The sequence below is a fragment of the Vespula pensylvanica genome, chromosome 1, assembly GCF_014466175.1.
Source record: "Vespula pensylvanica isolate Volc-1 chromosome 1, ASM1446617v1, whole genome shotgun sequence".
Taxonomy (NCBI): Eukaryota; Metazoa; Arthropoda; class Insecta; order Hymenoptera; family Vespidae; genus Vespula; species Vespula pensylvanica.
The window spans coordinates 6,437,799-6,456,970 of record NC_057685.1 but is presented as its reverse complement, the minus strand read 5'-3'; the positions used below and the strand labels follow the sequence as shown (position 1 = coordinate 6,456,970).

The 19,172-nt window shown below is 31.5% G+C and overlaps 2 protein-coding genes across 8 annotated transcripts; one reads left to right on the top strand and one right to left on the bottom strand.

Moving 5' to 3' along the window:
- Positions 1-11,665: 11,665 nt before the first annotated feature.
- LOC122628166 (solute carrier family 28 member 3-like) lies at positions 11,666-16,683 on the top strand. Of its 7 annotated transcripts, none has more exons than XM_043810135.1 (13): positions 11,674-12,083; positions 12,641-12,857; positions 13,024-13,086; positions 13,592-13,766; positions 13,903-14,074; positions 14,373-14,538; positions 14,623-14,817; positions 14,901-15,062; positions 15,130-15,223; positions 15,334-15,493; positions 15,617-15,785; positions 15,884-16,223; positions 16,402-16,683. In XM_043810135.1, exons 2-13 carry the CDS (start codon positions 12,825-12,827, stop codon positions 16,482-16,484), a joined length of 1,812 nt encoding a protein of 603 aa, XP_043666070.1. In that variant the 5' UTR covers positions 11,674-12,083; positions 12,641-12,824; the 3' UTR covers positions 16,485-16,683. The 7 variants fall into 7 exon arrangements, with proteins under 7 accessions (XP_043666120.1, XP_043666070.1, XP_043666080.1 ...); XM_043810145.1 differs by having other exon boundaries at positions 11,674-12,198; XM_043810126.1 differs by having other exon boundaries at positions 11,674-12,527.
- LOC122628190 (ceramide-1-phosphate transfer protein) lies at positions 16,594-18,358 on the bottom strand. The gene is made up of 4 exons (XM_043810197.1): positions 18,049-18,358; positions 17,755-17,963; positions 17,484-17,659; positions 16,594-17,396 (listed from the first exon to the last, which is right to left on the bottom strand). Exons 1-4 carry the CDS (start codon positions 18,174-18,176, stop codon positions 17,274-17,276), a joined length of 636 nt encoding a protein of 211 aa, XP_043666132.1. The 5' UTR covers positions 18,177-18,358; the 3' UTR covers positions 16,594-17,273.
- Between the last annotated feature and the right edge of the window lie 814 nt (positions 18,359-19,172).

The window sequence follows — 19,172 nt, the reverse complement described above, 5'->3', positions numbered from 1 at the left end:
TCTTTTTCCTTTTTTGATTTGTGTGATCGAAATCCTGTTTTTTTTTTTTTTCTTTTCTTTTTTATACATTCTAATGACGTTTTAAATACGTCGGAACGATCTTAATTAATTTTCGATTTATTACTTTATCGATGTTATATAGAATAATCGTCGTTCATTAGAATAAAGTCGTCCATTAAATTCTAATCCTTAGAGAACGAGACGAACGATATCATTAACAGGATTATTCCGTCTTTCTCTTCTCTTCTTTCGCGATGATACACACCCGATTACCAAGAAACTTCTTGGAAAGTATGTAAATACTTAGGACTCTGCCCTCTCCCCTTGTTCCTTCCTATGACTCCACCCATCCTTCCTCAGGTGTCAGTCATAATTTAAATAAGATTCTCCTCGCACACATTCATTCGTTGCAATTTGTAGAGAAGGAACTGAATATAAGAACGAACGAAGGAACGAACGAACGGTAGGAGAAATATATTTTTAGGATACTAGCTGGACGTTAAATTAGCGTGACGCCGTAAAACGCGAAAATTGGGTTAAAGAATTCGGTCCTCCAAAAGTGGTCCGCACCGTCTGGCCGGCCACCTAACGGTCGGCTAATACTAGCCTTTCGAAGGTCCGAACGGTTAAAATAAATCCTCTCGAGGTAGTTCTCTCTTTCTCTTTCTCTCTTTCTCACTCTCTCTCACTCTTTCTCTATCTCTCTTTCTTGTCTGGATATGCCGGAAGTGCGGCGTACCGCGTCTCGAATCTTTTCTTGACGTTTTTCTTTCGTTCCTAGTCATCATCATCGTTATATTCTTTTTCTCCTTCCTCCTCCTCCTCTTCTTCTTGTTTTTCTTCTTCTTCTTCTTCTTCTTTTCCTTTTTCTTCTTACACTAACGTCCATTCTTCTTCCGTTTCACATTCACAGGATCGTATCGATGAAGCAAAGATGTCTAATACCAGAAGAAGAAACGAATTATTCGCCGAGCATGTCAGGGTCGAATTCGTGAGGTGGTAAACAAGTCGATCAGGAACGAAATGACGCATTCACCACCCTTTTGTCACGTCCAGTTAGTCAGAGTTATCGGTAGCTATCGACATTGGCGTAGACCGATAGATCTATACGAATTATCGATTTGATTCAACGAAATTCGAGTAAAAAGAAACGAACTCCCTTAGCGTACACGGGAATATCTCAGTGATAAAAGTAACCATTATTATCACAGAGAAGGGGATTTCCTTTTTAATCATTTTCCCTTTCTCCGTTCTAACGAAAGAAAGAAAGAGTATGGAGTGGTTTTGTTCCACGTGTAAGTAATGGAGGATCGTGGAGGATTCGCAAGGAAAGGCGGCGCCAATGGGCACGTGTGTGCTCGAAGTGCATCCCGTTGCGCTGGATGCGTCGCACGCGCAACACGGAGGATGCGTATGGTTGAGATGAGAGACAAAGAGAGAAAGAAAGAGGGGAAGGGAGGAGAAAGAGGGAGATAGAAAAGAACGTGAGAGGAGGTTGGGAGGAGTAAAGAAAGGGACAAAGAAAGGAAAAAGGAAGGAAGGGATAAAGAGACGGAAGGAGATGGAGAGACAGGAACGAAACAGAGAAAGAGAAAGAGAAAGAGAAAGAGTGAGAGAGAGAGAGAGAGAGAGGTAGAAGAAAAAGGGGAGAGGGGAGGGAATGCAATTTGATCCCAAGCGAGTCCGCCGAATGTCCGCGCGGTGCAACGGCTGCTGACGTCAGCTCCGAATCCTCCGTCGCGAGAGTCGGACGTACGGACAGACAATCTGGCGTCTAGACGTACCAAAATAAATAACGCACGGGGCCCGTCTCGGCGCGGCATCAAATTGTTGTTTGCACTCGTAACAGTCATCGTTCGTCGTCCTTGCCGGGGAGCCCTCTCCGATGGACCTCCGTGGAGGTCCTCACGGAGATCCTCCCCTCCTTTTTTTTCTCCCACTCGTCAGCGAGTGCCGACCGATCATCGTCGGGGAGAAAGTTTTTCTTTCTCTTTCTCTTTCTCTTTCTCTTTCTCTTTCTTTCTCTTTTTCTTTTTCTTTCTTGTTCATACACACTCTCGCAGGTGATCCTCTAAAGCGTCGATGGAGATCTCTGACGTCAGAAAAATCGCCTAAACTCGAACACCTTCTCTCAAAACCGCCCACACGTGTATCGCTCAAAACCTTTCGATCGGAATTGTAAAGAAGGAAAAAGGGAGAGAAAGAGAGAGAGGAAGATCGAAGAAAAAGAAACGATCTGAACTCGAAGGGAGACGCAAAGAGAGACGGAAAGACGAGAGGAAAAAGAAAAAAGAATGGAAATGGTGCAATTTGCATTGGAGTCGTCCACCCTCCTACGTCGTTCGATGCAGACGACAATCGCGATAAGGCCTCCTTGGAATCCGGCAGGAGCCTCTCTCTGTTTGTCTCTCTTTCTCTATCTTTCTTTTTAGCAGAGTCCAGGCCGATCGCTTCTTGGAATCGGGATTTGAATTTCGAACGGATTGCGCAATCGAAGTCGCGCACCCACGCATAGACGCGATCCGATCGTTTCTTTTGTTGTTTTTTTTTATTTATTCGTCTCTTTATTTTTTTTGTTCTTTCTTTCCTTTTTCTTTCTTTTTTTCTCTTCTCTCTCCCCCCCTCTCTCTCTCTTTTTCTTATCTTCTCCTCTCTCGAAAACCGATCGACGTTCCTTCTCAACGCGATACACAATCTCTTTTTTATATTATTCTTCGGTCTTCTCTCCCCAATCTTATTTTTCTTCTTCTACGTCTCCTCGTTTTCGTTCTTTTTATCGGTTGTTTCGATTCGATCGTTTTCGAAAGTTTTAATTTGCATCTCGATTCGATCGATTCTAATCGCGCGAACTACTTTTTTATTCGACATCTCCGCGCTGACTCTTGTTACGATTTTCGATTTTATTCCTTCTCGTTCCATCTTTTCATCGATTTATTATTATGATTTTGTACGTTGGCGAGCGAACGTGCGTACGTGTGTATATGTTTGTGTTTGTGTTTGTGTTTGAAAGAGAGAGAGACAGAAGGGATCGTCCTTTCGCCATTTTTCGTGAAAGGAAATTTTTGAGAAAAAGAATTTACGAAACTGTGTGAATCCTTCACGAAAACTATAATGAATACAATTTTTTTATTTTGTTTATTTATGTATATTATTTTATGAGGACTTTGAATTTTTTTTTTTTTGAATTCCTAGAACTCTATATAGAAGTTAGAAACCTTTTTATTTCATGGATAAATAAAATGAAAAAATTGCATTTTTTTCTTTATAGTTTGACATAACACATGTATATTATTTATGATTTTCTTTTTTATGATCATAGTCTTACTATCGTAATGAACTATATTTATATTCTTTTTGTTATGTTTATACTTATAATATATATCAAATATCTGCGACATCAATATGAAAAATATGTTAATGTATACATATTTTAAATAATATGACCATATAGCTCCAATTCTATGGGTTTTATAAACAAATATTTCAAATAAAAATTGTTAGCTTTTAACGGAGAAACATAATAATTATTACGACTATTTCGTTGTGGATGCAAAGATATGGAAGGTCATAACAATCTTTTTTAATTGGAAATCTATATCTCATAAAAATTATAAAGAATATCAACACGAATCGAATGTGCATCTATATTTTAATTTTTTTTATCGATATTTAATCAGGTTATATCGATAATTATTACGATACGATACTTTCATTATCACAATTTTAATCGCAATCGCAATCGTAACAACAATCATAATAATAATTATAACTGGAATGACAAATCACAAATCGTATCGTAATATAATTATTATCGCCATAATTTTATCGATGAAATATCGATAAAAATATTCATGGTAGCTGTTAGTTGAATTTATATCGATATTCCCTACAATTTTCGTTAAACTTAAAGTATCGATTTCTATTAAAAAAAAAAAGAAAAAAAAAATTTGCTACAACTTTCGTATCTCGAGTAAATATAATATCGATAAATATTACATTTCCATTCGCTCTTAACGTAGCAACTTTTATTTGAAAAATTCGTTTCTAATAATCAATAAAATTTGATCGTTTAAAAATCGTTCAAGATATTGTGCATAAATATTTACGTCCGATATGAAACATAAAATAAGAAAAAAAAAAAAAAGAAAAAGAAACAAAAAAAGAAAAACAAGGAAATTCATATAAAAAAATTACGAAATGTAACTTTGCAAATTTGAAGAGAGTGGATCGAAAAGTTTCGAAGGGAGTTAGAAAAAAGGGGTTGGAATTCGATCGGACCATTTGAAAGTAATGTCGCGTGCTATGACACACACACACACACACATATATAAAATAAAGCTCGCTCGTGTTCGACATTCCAACGTAACAAGAGCAAGTAGAAATGAGAGATGAAGAGGAAGGAGCCGCAACGTAACCACGCACACAAACGCTCACGTTTATCTACGGTTTCCTCCGATTATACATCATCCGATAGTCGTTCAGTTTAATCTATGATTATATCGTGATTCTTCGTAATACTTCGTTCGTACGTTGATTCTACGTATTAAAAGATAAAGAACGAATATTATTTTTTATTCATTCCATGCATTTCGTAGATATTGAAAAGAAATCTGAGCGTTTAATGGAAATTTCGAATAAATGTCTAAAGAAGGATTTCTCGACGTATAAACGGCGTTAACCTTTTAATGAATAGCGAGATGATGGCTACTATTGTTCGAGCCAAAACGTGGAAAGTGATTAATTCTTGAGAAATTAATTTCTCTAAAGTTCTCGTAGAATGTTTATAATGTAAAGTACACAGTGATTTCGGTCTATCAGATTCTTAAAAATTGTTTAATATAGAAATTTCGATCGTGATACTGTTACAAACGAAACACTTTGAGAAATATAGTCTAAAGTACATAAAAAGCGACTTTTAAGTAATATCGATAAGTTTTAATATATCTCCTGTGTCAGATAGAGATCTCAGTGATATATTTTATTTCGGTATTCATTATAAAATGAGATAAAAAGATAAAATTCTAGATTATGATTTAAATTTATCTTCCATTTAACGTGCTTTTCGTGTTCAATGTTACTTATGAAAAGCACGTTAGATATCTGATGAAATACCTGCAATTTGTGTATAATGTATAAAATGATTGACAAAGACTGTAAAAGCATACTATACTTTTAATTCTGTTTAATTTTGATGAAAACGTCGTGTAAACTCTAATTCGTATTATTCATTCAATTGTCCCTTTCATGATTACAGTAATAATAAATCATCACGCTTTATTTATTTATTTATTTATTTTTTTTTATATACTAACTATTATATATTAATTAATCAAAGATCTTGATCGTTTTCTCTGAGATTTAAAACAAAGATAAATTTTTTTGTCGCTCGTATGTCACATGTTGATCACCTGACGCAAACAGCTTCATTTCCTTCGTGATAAAATTTTTGCTATCAGATGTATGTATCAAGATCTTAGAAAAAAATCTGAAGAAGAGTCCGTTTTTATCAGCAGGAAGAAGAGATCGAATCCGATACTGCGAATAACTGGATGAAATGGAACGCAGGAAGGAGAGATGAAGGCGGAAACGCAAAAAGACGCGTTTCGTCACATTGTGCGCGTTCGCAGAAGATGAAGAATGAGAAGATGGAAGATACTTTGGTACTCAATTTTCTTTTGCGTTCTCGTGTGTCCAGAACCTTGGTGTACCAGATCAGACTAGACGAGTTAGGACCGTTGGTTTACTATTTCCACGTGAGGCAGCAAACTTCGCACGACTCGAATTCATCCTCTAGAATTTATCAGCGTCTACTTGTAGCTTCGTAAAAAAAGAAAAAAAAAAGAAAGGAAGAAAGAAAGAAAGAAAGAAAGAAAGAAAGAGAGCAAAATCAAACTTAAGTATCGTCGTGCTTGGTTTTTTTCGTTTTTTCTTTCGCGAGAAATAAATGAAGGAACTAGTGAAAAGGAAAAAAGGTCAAAGAAAGAACACACGCAGGAAAAAGAAATAAAAAATCGTTTGATCCAGTCGATTTGACAAAGATCTTGACAAATCGACGATTCTTTCAACCAGACGTAACGAAACGTCTGGTGTATCTCGTATTTCGCTATCTTCAACGTGTCTGGCATCGTTCCAGAAACCTAAAGCTGGCTGCCACCGTCTGTCTAGCCAACCTTTTACTACGTAGAAGTGGAAAATAGAAAATGTCACGTACAAAATTATCAAGGACATAGAATGTAGATCTTCCAATGTTGCGGCTAACGTTGAGGGAAATGAAAGATTGTACGATCCACGTTCGTGAAAATAATTCATGGGACACGTGTTGTTCTATCGTTAGCTATTATTGACGAAAAGGAAAATGAACAGATAATTTATATTTTTATAGGAATGTCAAATGTTCGAGAAATAAAACATGTTATCGATTGACGAAACGAGAGAGAAAAAAGAAATGTACCATAGACTGTGTGTATAACACGTAGAGTTACATGAATCCGATTATATGAATATAAATTATGTATACGTTTGGAAAAAAACATAATTTTTTCATAAAGGATTAAGTAAGAGTTTATGATTAAAAAATGTAAAATACATATTTCACATGTAACAATGAAATATTTTATATACGTATATAAAACTGTAGAAATATGTATATAAACACTTATACTACCACACGTTTCAATCTTTTTCGTCGTATTATGTGAACCCGTATTATATGGGGTCTACTGTATTTCGTATTAACTACGCAACAACGGAATTACATAAATCTTGTCCATTCTTTCTTTATTTATTTAAAGGTTGAAAAAGAAAAAGGAATAATACGATCGTATACCTATCGTGTCCTTGATCAAAAGGAGAAAAGTTTGAAGGCGACATCCAAGGAAATATCGCTTGTCTCGTCTCGACGAGATAAGCGATGCATCGTCTTCCCGATCCACGACGTTCTTTCGACGACGACGTTGAGATGAGCCAGACGATTCAACCTTGGTGACGGACTAACTCCTCCGATTACTCGGTATTCTTACGCGAGAATAAATCTCAAACTTCCTTTTCTCTACTTCCTTTCGTAAATACGAAAAAATGATTACGTGACAAAATTTCAAGTAAGATTCTATTAAAAATTTATAATTATTACCTGTTATTAATAATTTTTTATTTTAAGAGATATTTTATATATAGGATTATTTGTATAATAATAATAGATACATACATATATATGACATAATAGATATAATTACCATAGTATTTCCATGTATATAACTAATGTCTCTACTTAAACTTAAATACACTATTTGTCTAAAGTTAAATATATATTATTATAATTATGTCATTATTGGAAAAAGAGAAAGGGAGAAAGAGAGAGAGAGAGAGTAATATTATTTATTATACTATAATTATCGTAATAATAATTTTTTTTATGATAATAATAATTATAGTAATAAATTAGGAATATTATTATAATAATTATATTATTTATCATTTATTTTTATTAATAAGAGACGTGTTTATTTATATGTGATATAGGTATAGATATATAGATAATATATATATGTGTGTGTGTGTGTGTGTGTGTGTGTATATATGGAGAGGTAGATGTGTTAAGTCATTATCTTGTAAATTAATCCCGAACTTGTAAGAATATCTAATTAACAAAAGGTAACATTTCTTTTTCTCTCTCCTGACGTACAAATCCGACACGTGTAAACGCTCGTGTAATCGGTGCGTATCAGTCGTGATAACGTGAGCTGCATACTGTGCTTCTAATCTGTATTACTAGAATGAGAGTCGACGTTCTGTAAATTTACAAAGGTGTGGCATACAAGAAAAGACATTTCTAACTTTTTCTTTTTTACTTCGGAATAAAACAAAACCAGATAGTTCGAATTTCTTTTCTATAAAAAAAAAAAAATATATATATATATATAAAAGAAAAGAAAAGAAATTTCAATGACAAGAAAAAATAAATCGTTGGAAGAATTCAAAGTAATTAATTGTTTTGTGATCAAGAATTGCTTCTATAGAAAACAAAAATTATTTTTAATTCGAAATAAAAAAAAAAAAAAATAATAATTCGTAGAATTCAAAGTAATTAATTTTTGGTTTAGTGATCACAGATGTAAATATACGTACGTATGTAGATGTACGTGTGCATGTATGTTGATATACATATATACACGTGTAAGACATTTTAGGGAGGAGTGCTTTCCCATGGAAATATGACTTTGAGTCGCATAATGTCGAGTGCATGCGATATTTTGCATATTGCAGTCGCAAATGCTCCAGACGGTTCGGCTATTTAAAAGCGTTATTCGTTTCTCTCGCTCTTACGACGGGTCTCTTTTATTTTCTTTTACTCTCTCTCTTTCTGAAAATGATTTAATTCGTCTGTCGGACCTCGATTCCAGGTAAATCCTTCGAAAGATCCAGGTAAGATCGAAAGATTTATGATGCAAAATTTGCAAAAGTATGAAGAAATTATTCTTTGACTTCGATGAAAAAGGGAAAGTCTGTCGAATAATTCTGAGAAATATTCTAACGAAATATCGATGTAGATCCCATATTTAATGACCCGAATTCAAAAGAAATCGAATGAGGATTAAAAAAAAAAAGGAACAAAACGAAACGAAACAAAACAAATAGATAAAAAGAAAAAAATAATAATAATGACGATGATAAAAATAATAATAATAAAAAATATAAAACAACGTGACGCCGTAATAAAATCATAATATATTAATTCTCAGTATTTCTTGTTGATCGTTTCTAACTCGCGTATACACCATCTTACGAAACGAAGTCAAGTAGCTGTTCTGAAAATACGAACACGATATTGATGCATGACGGATACGAGAACGAATAATTGGTGCGTCGCGTGCCTGAAATATCTCGTTACTTTTTCGATGAATAGATTTATACACTAGAATTAGTACAAAACCCGTCGGAATAACGGATCTTTTTTTTTTTTTTTTTACACGGTTTCTATTTCTTTTTCTATTTCTTCTTTTTACAATGATCGAAATAATTATTAGAGAATTTTTAAACAGAAGCTATTCTTATATATCTGTTATCGTAAAATTAAATAAATTAAAAATAGTAAGAAATATAAAAAGTGTCTTCCCTTTCTTTTTTTACTATCTGTCAAATTGACAGACGTGGTTAAAATATGTCTAGTGTTTTAAATGACGATCTGTTATCGTTCTCTCTCTCTCTCTCTCTCTCTCTTCACGTCGAGAATGAGTCGGAAAAACAATATCTTTATTTATTTTTTCTTCTTCTTTTCTGTTTTTTCTTTGTTCTTTTTTTTTTTTTTTTTTTTTTTTAATGACAGAACTTGTTCGTTTTTCCGTCACAAAATGAAACAGAATTTCGAGAGCGAGAAACTCGTCTTAGACTCGTATAAATAGAATTCGGCGCCTCTCGAAAATGAGTCCTCTCGTACGAATTCTAAATCTCGTTCGTCTTGAATAAGCCCTGCCAAAATCTTAGGATCAAAAACGCTAGTTTCGTGATCGATGTTTGTCGGCTTTTATCTACTGTACATTCGTAAAAAAACGAAAGTCATGATTGAAAATTAATGTTAAACGGAGACACATGTATTATTTTTAAAAATCGATTTATTTTACTTCGCTTTGACTTGCCTTGCTTATTAGTCTACGTTTCCTCAATTTGTTCACTGTGTTTAACAAGAATAGTCATTACGACAAAATTGTCTATGTAAGGAGTGTACCCGTCATTACTAAAACATTACTAAAACAATCTTTTTCTATTTCAGTTAGAATTTTCAAAATTTTAAGATGTTTCAAAACTTAACGAAATAATAGAATAAAAAAAAGAACAAAAACATAAAAATATTAATAAGTAAGAAACGCCATAGATATCACAGATAGAATAAAATAGGAAAAAAATAGTACAGGATAGGACATAACGCAGGATTAGACTAAATAAGACATAGGATTGGATAGAATAAAAATATATAAGAAGATAGAACAGAAAAAGACAGGACAAAACGGAGAACAGAATAATACAGAATAGGATCAAACAAGATAGGATAGTATAGAATAATATAAAACAGTATAGAACAGGAGAAGACACAGGATATGATAGTATATCATGTGACGGATCCACTTGATTCGATGCAGCATAAACCAGCCCGGTTCGATTGGACCAGCTCGAATTCACACGGTTCAACTTGGTTCGATTCAAGTTTTCACGAATCGAATCGACCATACTATCTTATGTCATTATTTTATGTTATCTTATGCTGTCCAGTATTTTATGCAATCGTATGCTACTTAATGTGTTTTCCTATATTACGTCGTTTTCTATAGTAATCTATACGATTCAATATTTTCTATATATATTATGTTATCCTATCATTTTCTATACTATCCTATGCTATCTTACGTTATATTTTATTATATTCTGCGTTATTCTATTATCTTATCCTATCAAATATTACCTCAGGTTTTGTCCTGTACTATCTTATCTTATCTACTCCTATATCTCTTTTTATTCTGTTTCATCGTATATATTATCCTATCTTATGTTGTACGATCTTTCCTATTTTGTACAGTTTTATTATATCTTCTTCTGTCTTGTTTTGTCTCATTCTTATCTTTTCCTGTTCTGTCCTGTCCTTTCTGTCAAAGTTTTTTTTTTCTACTATATTTTTCATTTCTGTGTCGTTATATATTTTTCATTGTTTTTTTTTTTTTTTTTTATTTCTTTATCGTTTTAAAATATTCTAAAATATTGTTAAACTATGACTAATTTTTAGTTTCCACATAAATTTTAACTCGAATAGTAAAATATAATTTCCTGTTTCGTATGAAAAATATAATCGTCAAACATAGTTAATGATTAAGTTTTCTTAATAATGCGAATAAATTTGATCAATGAAATCCTTGATTTTTCTAAGAAAAATCAACTGCCATTTCTTGTTATTATTTCATTCAATTTTATCAACATATCCAAATACTCATGTATTTGAAGATCGTCTTGTTTCTATACAATGTAAATATACATTTTTAGAATATAGTTATACGATTAATACATTCGAACTGCACTAATTTTTTATCACGACATTATCGAAAAACACTGATAAGATTTTTCTGATAATGATATTTATATGTCTTATCACCGAAATTTTCTTTTAAATTTGCATACATATATATATATATATATATATGTATATATATATGTATACATACGTATATGTACATATGTATATATCTATGTAAAAATCGCATTAAAATAAAATATTGACATTTTCGTTGTAATGCATTGTGCAAAATTTTCTTATCTTTGTCGTTAACACACTTTAAAACTTTTTACAAACATCATTATACAATAATAAATAAAAAGACTATAACATGTTATATATTCTCGCAGTCATTTACGACTGTGAAAATTTTTTATTATTTGTATTATTAATTTTATTATTTTTATTATTATTTTTATTTTGCAAAAATGAAGAAGAAAGAAAAATAACTTGACCCGAGTATAGTATATTATTGTTTGTGCGAATAATTGTAGATATAATGCATATAAAAATGATAAAAAATAATATCTGATTTATCGATTCAACTTCTCATTTTGTATTTCACCGGTTCGGTAGATTACGTTTTTATCGTGTGCTTCAAATGGCTCTCTACATTCGTAGTACTTTACCGACGACAATTTATTACGTTACTACCATTGTCACGTGAGCATCAATGTTAACGCGAGACCACGGTGACGATAAAGTTTACGCATCAACAGTGACTAGTTTTGTAATAAAATAACAATGAAAGGAAGTCTATTCTAAACATTATTTTTCAATGTTTCGTTCTCCGAACAATTTCAATTAAAGCATAGTAATAAATAATCGTATTTATTGTTGTATCAGTGTGTTCATGAAACAAATTTAATCATCTAAAAGTGAGCTTATCAAGTACGAAAATATATTTATTGTTTATAATTATAATTTCGAAAGAATGTTATTCGAACGAAGAATCACGAAAAATGAAAATGAAATGTGAAATCAATGAATCAAACGTAATAGGTTGTAAAAACATAAGAAGTATGTCGTACTAGCACGTCGGTACTAGGTACGTATGATCCCCACTTCTTATGAATGCCTAAGCCTCGCAACGTAGATAGAACTATACGAGGTATCATCGGCTTCAATCTTCAGTAGTCGTTTAACGACTTATCTCTTTAGAGGTAGATATACGCAGATTATTAGTGTATTGAAAAATTGTGATAGTGCGTTACAATCTAAATATTATACAGTGAGATTAACATTTTCGATGATAAAGTCTGGCCTTTCACAAAAATTTTTTTCCTCAAAGTGTTGCCTTCGGCGACGACTGGTCGTTGTGTAACGTTACGAAATATTTACGCTTTTCTTTCGGCGTAAAAAAGAACAAGATATATGCCTCATATAATTATGCACATTTTTATCTAATTTTGAAAGGAAAAAAAAAAAAAAAGAAAGGGAAAAAGTGTGAGCTTCGTGAAGAAGAAAAAGGAAGTAGTCGATTTAAGTTTCAGTGAGTGCGTTATGCAAAAGTGCAAAAGAATAATCGTAATAAAATAACTAAGAGAGATCTTCATTGTTTATTCTCATTTATAATTTTTTATGATTATTTATTACGTTTTCTAGGTATCAAATCTTTATCTGACGATTAGACGATTCTTAAAGTATTACGAATATAAAATTGCGGATATAATCTACATTGTTGATCTATCAAGAAAAACTACAATAGAAATTATTACTTAGTGCGAGACAGAATATCTAAAAGAATATTCTTTTCTTCAATTTCATTTTTCTACCTTACGATTTAAATATGCCTGGAATCGTGAATATAGGATTTGAAGAGGTAAATTTTCATTTCTCTTTATGAGTCATATTATCAAAACGTCCTTCGAGAGTTGTATCGTTAAAAAACTTTCTCTCTCGATACAATCATTCGTTTTATCGAGAATTCTTTTCTTAAACGATAAACTTTTATTTAATAATCTTCACTCATTTCAAACATTTTATAGAACAACGAGTTAGAGAATTTAAAAAGTGACATAAAGAATACGGAATCGTACGAGAAAGAAGAGGTAAACACGATATTATATGCTTTTGTTTTTTTAGCATCGCTCAAGTATGCATTATCGATTACAATCCATTGTTGAACTCCGATACACGTTTATAATACATGTTTCATTCTTACGCTTGAAAATAATCATTTGCATAATATCAGTAGTTATAAAATGTCAATGAACAAGTCAATATATCGTAAAATGATTTAAGAGTGAAACTGGAGATACAACATCTATATACGTATTTCTAAAATCTATTGAAAATATTTTTGACTTTTTTCTTGTTCGCGGTAAAATATATAAAATCAACTGAACAAATAAAACAAAAATTCGATTTACCTGTGTAAATATACATATTTGTTATATTTAATAATATATATAAGAATTGTTTAATAATATATCGTAATGTCATGATCATAAAGTATTTGCAAGATAAGTCTTTTGTTGAATCTCTACAATAAGGTGTCTTTAATTAATTAAAATAACAAACAAAGTTCTCTCGTAATTTATCTTTCCTATGCAGGAAAACAATGTACCCAAAAAAACATTCGACTTACTTACGACGACACGTAATGCCTTGGAAGCATGCATTTCGAGGCATCGAAAAGTTATCAAATTTCTAGGCTTGATACTGTTAAATAGTCTCGTAGTGATCTACTTTGCCTTTGCCAGCGACTATTGGGTCAAAAACAAAGAATGTATGACATTAAACATATTTTCGATCATTAACGTTGCTTCTTACATAAATGATTTTCATTCCTAAAAAATTCACAATTGAGATAAGTAACTCCTTTAATTTCGTTGTTGTTTCTTTCTTTTTTTTCTTTCTTTTAGCAAACAATTGCGGTTTCTGTTGGTGTAACGGTTATGGTATGCTATTGTTACTTTTGGGTTTCACGTATAGCGGATTATTTTATTACTGTGTAGTTAAGCGATATTTTGCAAAATCTATTTGTCGTCTTTTTCAACCGGTTGGAAGATATATCGAAAGCTTAAAAAAAACAAGGTAATGTAATAAAAAATCTTTAACATCATATTTTTTTTATAACACGTTCGTTATCACGGTAGATCAGAAAAGAACATTCACCTCAAATCGCACTTTATTTTTTTTTTTTTGTTTATTGCATAAGTATTTTAGAATAACGTCGAACTTTCAAAACAAAACTGGAACCACTGATATATATATACGTATATATACACACACAAACACACACAAACATATATATATATATATGACATTGGTAACGAACCTGTTAAAATAAAATAAAAAAAATATTCGACTGAAATAATTCGATCGATCACAGATATGGATTTCGGATGTTTGTAACAGTGATATATTTGTTAATACTCACGGCCATCGTTGCCTTTCTCATCATCGATACCTTACATTCGACGAGAAGACTGATCAGTGGCCTTGGTGTCGTAATCCTATTACTCCTAGGATGGATATTCTCAAAACATCCGGCTCACGTAAATAAATCACTTCGAATCGAAATCCTCCAACTTTTTTCGACAGAAATTTATTTATATAAATGTACATTTTCATTGACGTAGATCAATTGGAGACCAGTTTTGTGTGGTATGATAATGCAATTTTTATTCGGTTTGTTTACCATTCGTTGGTCCGTCGGTCGAGACATTTTTGATTGCATTTCAAACAAAATAACAATCTTTTTGGATTACGCGAAAGAAGGCGATGAATTTATCTTCTCAGAGGAACTTGTTCAAAAAGGAATCTTTGCTTTTTCGGTTCGATTTTATTGTATATTTTTATATCATATACGACGATGTTTTTTTATTGTTATATTACGAAGATTTGATTTTTCTTCAAGGTTATTCCAGTTATCTTTTTCTTTAGCTGTTTCATTCAAATATTATATTATATTGGAGTTATGCAGTGGGTGGTAATGAAATTTGGATGGGCTTTGCAATGTATCATGGGAACCACCATATGTGAATCGTTGAATTGTGTATCGAACACATTCATTGGAATGGTAATACCTTTTACTGAGATATAAAAAATATCACGTTGATGTTATTTAATTTTTTTTTTATCTCTAGACCGAATCTCTTTTATTGATAAAACCATATGTCAATAAACTGACATCCTCCGAAATTCATGCCGTTATGTGTTCTGGCTTTGCCTCGGTTTCAGGTATATCAAATGTGAAATGAAAGAAAGAAAGAAAAAAAAAAATAAAATAAAATAAAAATCACCTGCCATTTTAAAAAATAAATATAATGGGTTTCTTTGATTTCTCGTAGGTAGTGTTTTTGCTGCATATGTCAAATTTGGTGCCGATCCGGCACATTTGCTGATAGCATCGGTAATGTCAGCCCCGGCTGCTCTTTGTTATTCTAAATTATTTTATCCCGAGACAGAGGAAAGTCAAACCGATTCGGAAAACATCCAATTGGAGAAATCGTAAGATTTAAATTCATGTATATAGATATATATGATTTCAATGATTTTACACGATCGTTCATGAATGATCGTTCATGAATGATCGATCGTCGATCATTCATATAAAAAAGAAATAATTTTCAGAAATGATTCTGGAATATTGGATGCTGCGAGTAATGGAGCACTGGCAGCAATTCCTGTAATACTTGGTATAATAGCTAATATTATAGCTTTTATATCATTTGTTGCCTTCATCAATGGTATATTCTTTTGGTTCGGTCAACTCTTAGGATTTAACGATTGGAGGTTTCAAGTAATGAGAAAATATTCTTTTTGTTTTTTATTCCCTTTTTTTCTTTTTAAGTATTTTATATCGTTCAAAAGCAATATTAAACGTATTTTGCTTTTTAGTATTTCTTATCAAAAATTTTTATGCCATTAAGTTGGATCATGGGTGTACCATGGAAAGAATGCGAGGATGTTGGATATTTAATAGGAATAAAGACTGTCGTTAATGAATTCATCGCTTATAAAGAACTTGGAGTGTATAAAAAACAAAAGAGACTATCTAGTAGATCTGAAGCCATCGCCACATATGCCCTTTGTGGATTTTCTAATCCTGCATGCATCGGTATCATGATCGGTGCTTTAAGCAATTTAGCACCGAACAAGAAAAAAGAGATCACTGCTGTTACCATGAGAGCATTTATCGCCGGCAGTGCAGTTTGTTTTCTCACAGCTTCTGTTGCCGGTAAAAAGATTGTTTCATGAAAATATTGATTTTTTTTGTTTTTTCTTATATTCATTTATTTTTCTTATAGATACACCGACGAACAATATTAATTTCTTTATATCACATATTTAATCATTGTATTTATTCTCCAATAATTCTTTTTTCTCTTTCTTATATTAATTTATGTTTTTTCTAGGTATGCTGATAGACGATGATATTTCCTCTAATAAATTTAATACGACTTCCAATTATACTCTTGACTATTCACAAAAAATTTGATTATGCGACCTTAAACATAGGTCTAGTTACTCTGTTATTTATTCCCTCGATTTAAACAAGGATATTGTAAATAACTTCTGGAAGTATTTATAAATGAAAGACAATGTAATATGATTCATTTACCATCTACATTTTTCCATAAAGATTATTGTTGTATAAACGTTCATTAATTTTATAAATAAAATATATAACGTAGTTACTTAAAGAAGAATTAATTCAAGTGTTCCCTGTTATCGAAATGCGTGAAAGGAATGTTCTATTCTTTTTGTGTATGATATGCTATAGCTGAGAAAGACGTTCGCGTTCTAACATCCATTTGTACGTTTTCAATAAATATAATTATAAATTGTTATATAACTAAATATTACAAAACGAGCGTGTTTGTATATAGTGACATACAATGTTCTTTGACGTACAAGGTGATTCAATAACTTTATTATAAAGTATTAATGTTAACTTATTTGTTCAATAATTTTAGATAAATAGATGGATGTTAATTGATTATCAAAATCAATTTTAATTGGAAGGCCATCTTTGGGAATTTGTTATACCCATATTATAAAATAAAATTTGAAAATTAAATAAGAACTATTCTCGTATCACCAATAGTTATCTTAATAATTATTTGCGACAAAGCTATTGAAACACCTTGTATAGCAGCACTATTATTATTGATTACATTTCACAATGACATTCATAAACTTTTACACATGTTTATACTTTGCGAATTGAATTAAAATTGGTGAAAGCTGATATATAGACTTTCATGTAATCACAATACTTTCCTTTTTATGGCAAGTTGTGCAGTTGATACAAATCATATAAATTATAAGTACGATTGAGTACTTCGACAGTAACTTCAAGCATTTTTGGTAGAATATCTACATTTCGTTGGACATCCGGACCACAAACCTATGCGTTTTTGTTTGAGATATTAAAATTTATCACTAAATATAAAAATATAAGAATAAAATAACTTATATAATGCATTCTTCATACCTTTTGAAATAATAATTCTCTAGTAGGCATAGTATACATTGCTACTATTGCAGCTTTACGTACTACCCATGGATGATGTTTCGCCAAGGTTTTATTATAGGCATCTTGGCAGCACATAGATGTTTTATCAGTGTCGCTTATCTCATTTAGTTGCCATAAGAATTCTCTTATAAATTCTAAAAGCATAAGACAAATGAATAGATGACGAATAGAAGCATAACACATATTACTCACGTTAAGTATTATTCTTCTAATCATTATAATATAATACCTAAGCCCCTGTGTAGACGTAGCAAAGTACGTGCTGCATTAATATAACCTCCTTTGAATAGAAATTTATTGTTTGTTTCATACTCGATCATGGTCTTAATAGTTGTATAATTTTGATCGTTTTTATTTAAAAAGTCACTAAGAACATCGATCTTTTGCTTCAAATCAGAAGAGACAAAACTGAATACACTGCCCATAAGTTGGAAAAACCTACAGATATAAATTTGCATATGTTTAAGAGGTTATGCTTGTTAAAAAGAGCATAATATAAACATAAATACATAGTATATCTTACTTATATAATTCATTGTACGCATCCAAATATTCTTTAATATCAACATCATCATCCTGCACAAGAGCCTTGTCAAAATGATCATGTACGACCCGTAAATCGAAATAACACACTTCCGATCCTTCCGCCATTGTTATATTAACGCATTAAACGTTGACTGTAGAATTAGTGGAACGTTTCGTCGCGTTATCTTCGTCAATTTAATATAACAGAAACAAATTTTTGATTATATTATTTGCTCAATATCTACTTATATATCCTCAAAAGTGTTTGTGTGTGACATGTTCCCAGAGTGCACTTGAGATGGCGCGAAATTGGAATGAAGATAAAATTTAAATCGTCGCTTAATCTTAATAGTCCTCTGGATAATAGATAAAAATATGCTAGATAACACTGATAACAAAGTACATAATACAAGATAAAGACATATCAAACTTTTTCTTTTTTATCAACTATAAAAGTAAATGTATATTTGAATTTAGGTATATCATGAATGTTAATGAAAATTATGCATATTACGAATTATTAGTTAATATCGATCAGTTCTAACGAAAAAAGGAAATTCACGTGGAAAACAACGCGTTTTTTCAACATTATTAAAATCTCTTCTAATTACTTGTTATATATTTTTAACGATATTCCATTTATTACATTTTTCGTTGTTCTTAATTCATATTGATTTATATATATATATATATATAAAATTTGTATATGTCTACGTGCGTGTGTATGTGTGTATGTGTGATGTAAGTATCGAAAAAAAGAAAGAATTTTACATCAAGCACTTTTACTTTATATTTTTATAATAAATGTCAGTCTATTGAATTTATACAGCTAAAGTTTCTTTATATGACCCTTTGCACGCACATACACACACACACTTATATTTACATATATATATATATATATATATATATATATATATATATATATATATAAATCTACGCGTTGTCATAAAAATCCATATTATCTTAGTGTGACGCCGTAAAATTCAAAGAAAGAATGGTGAAATCTCGAGGCTGACACATCGGTGCGCATAGGTAAGCGGTGTCCCTGGGGGCGTTAAATAATTCACCGCAGCTGGGACCGAGGGTTGGATGAGAGTCGGAGGTTGTGGGAGGAGGTTG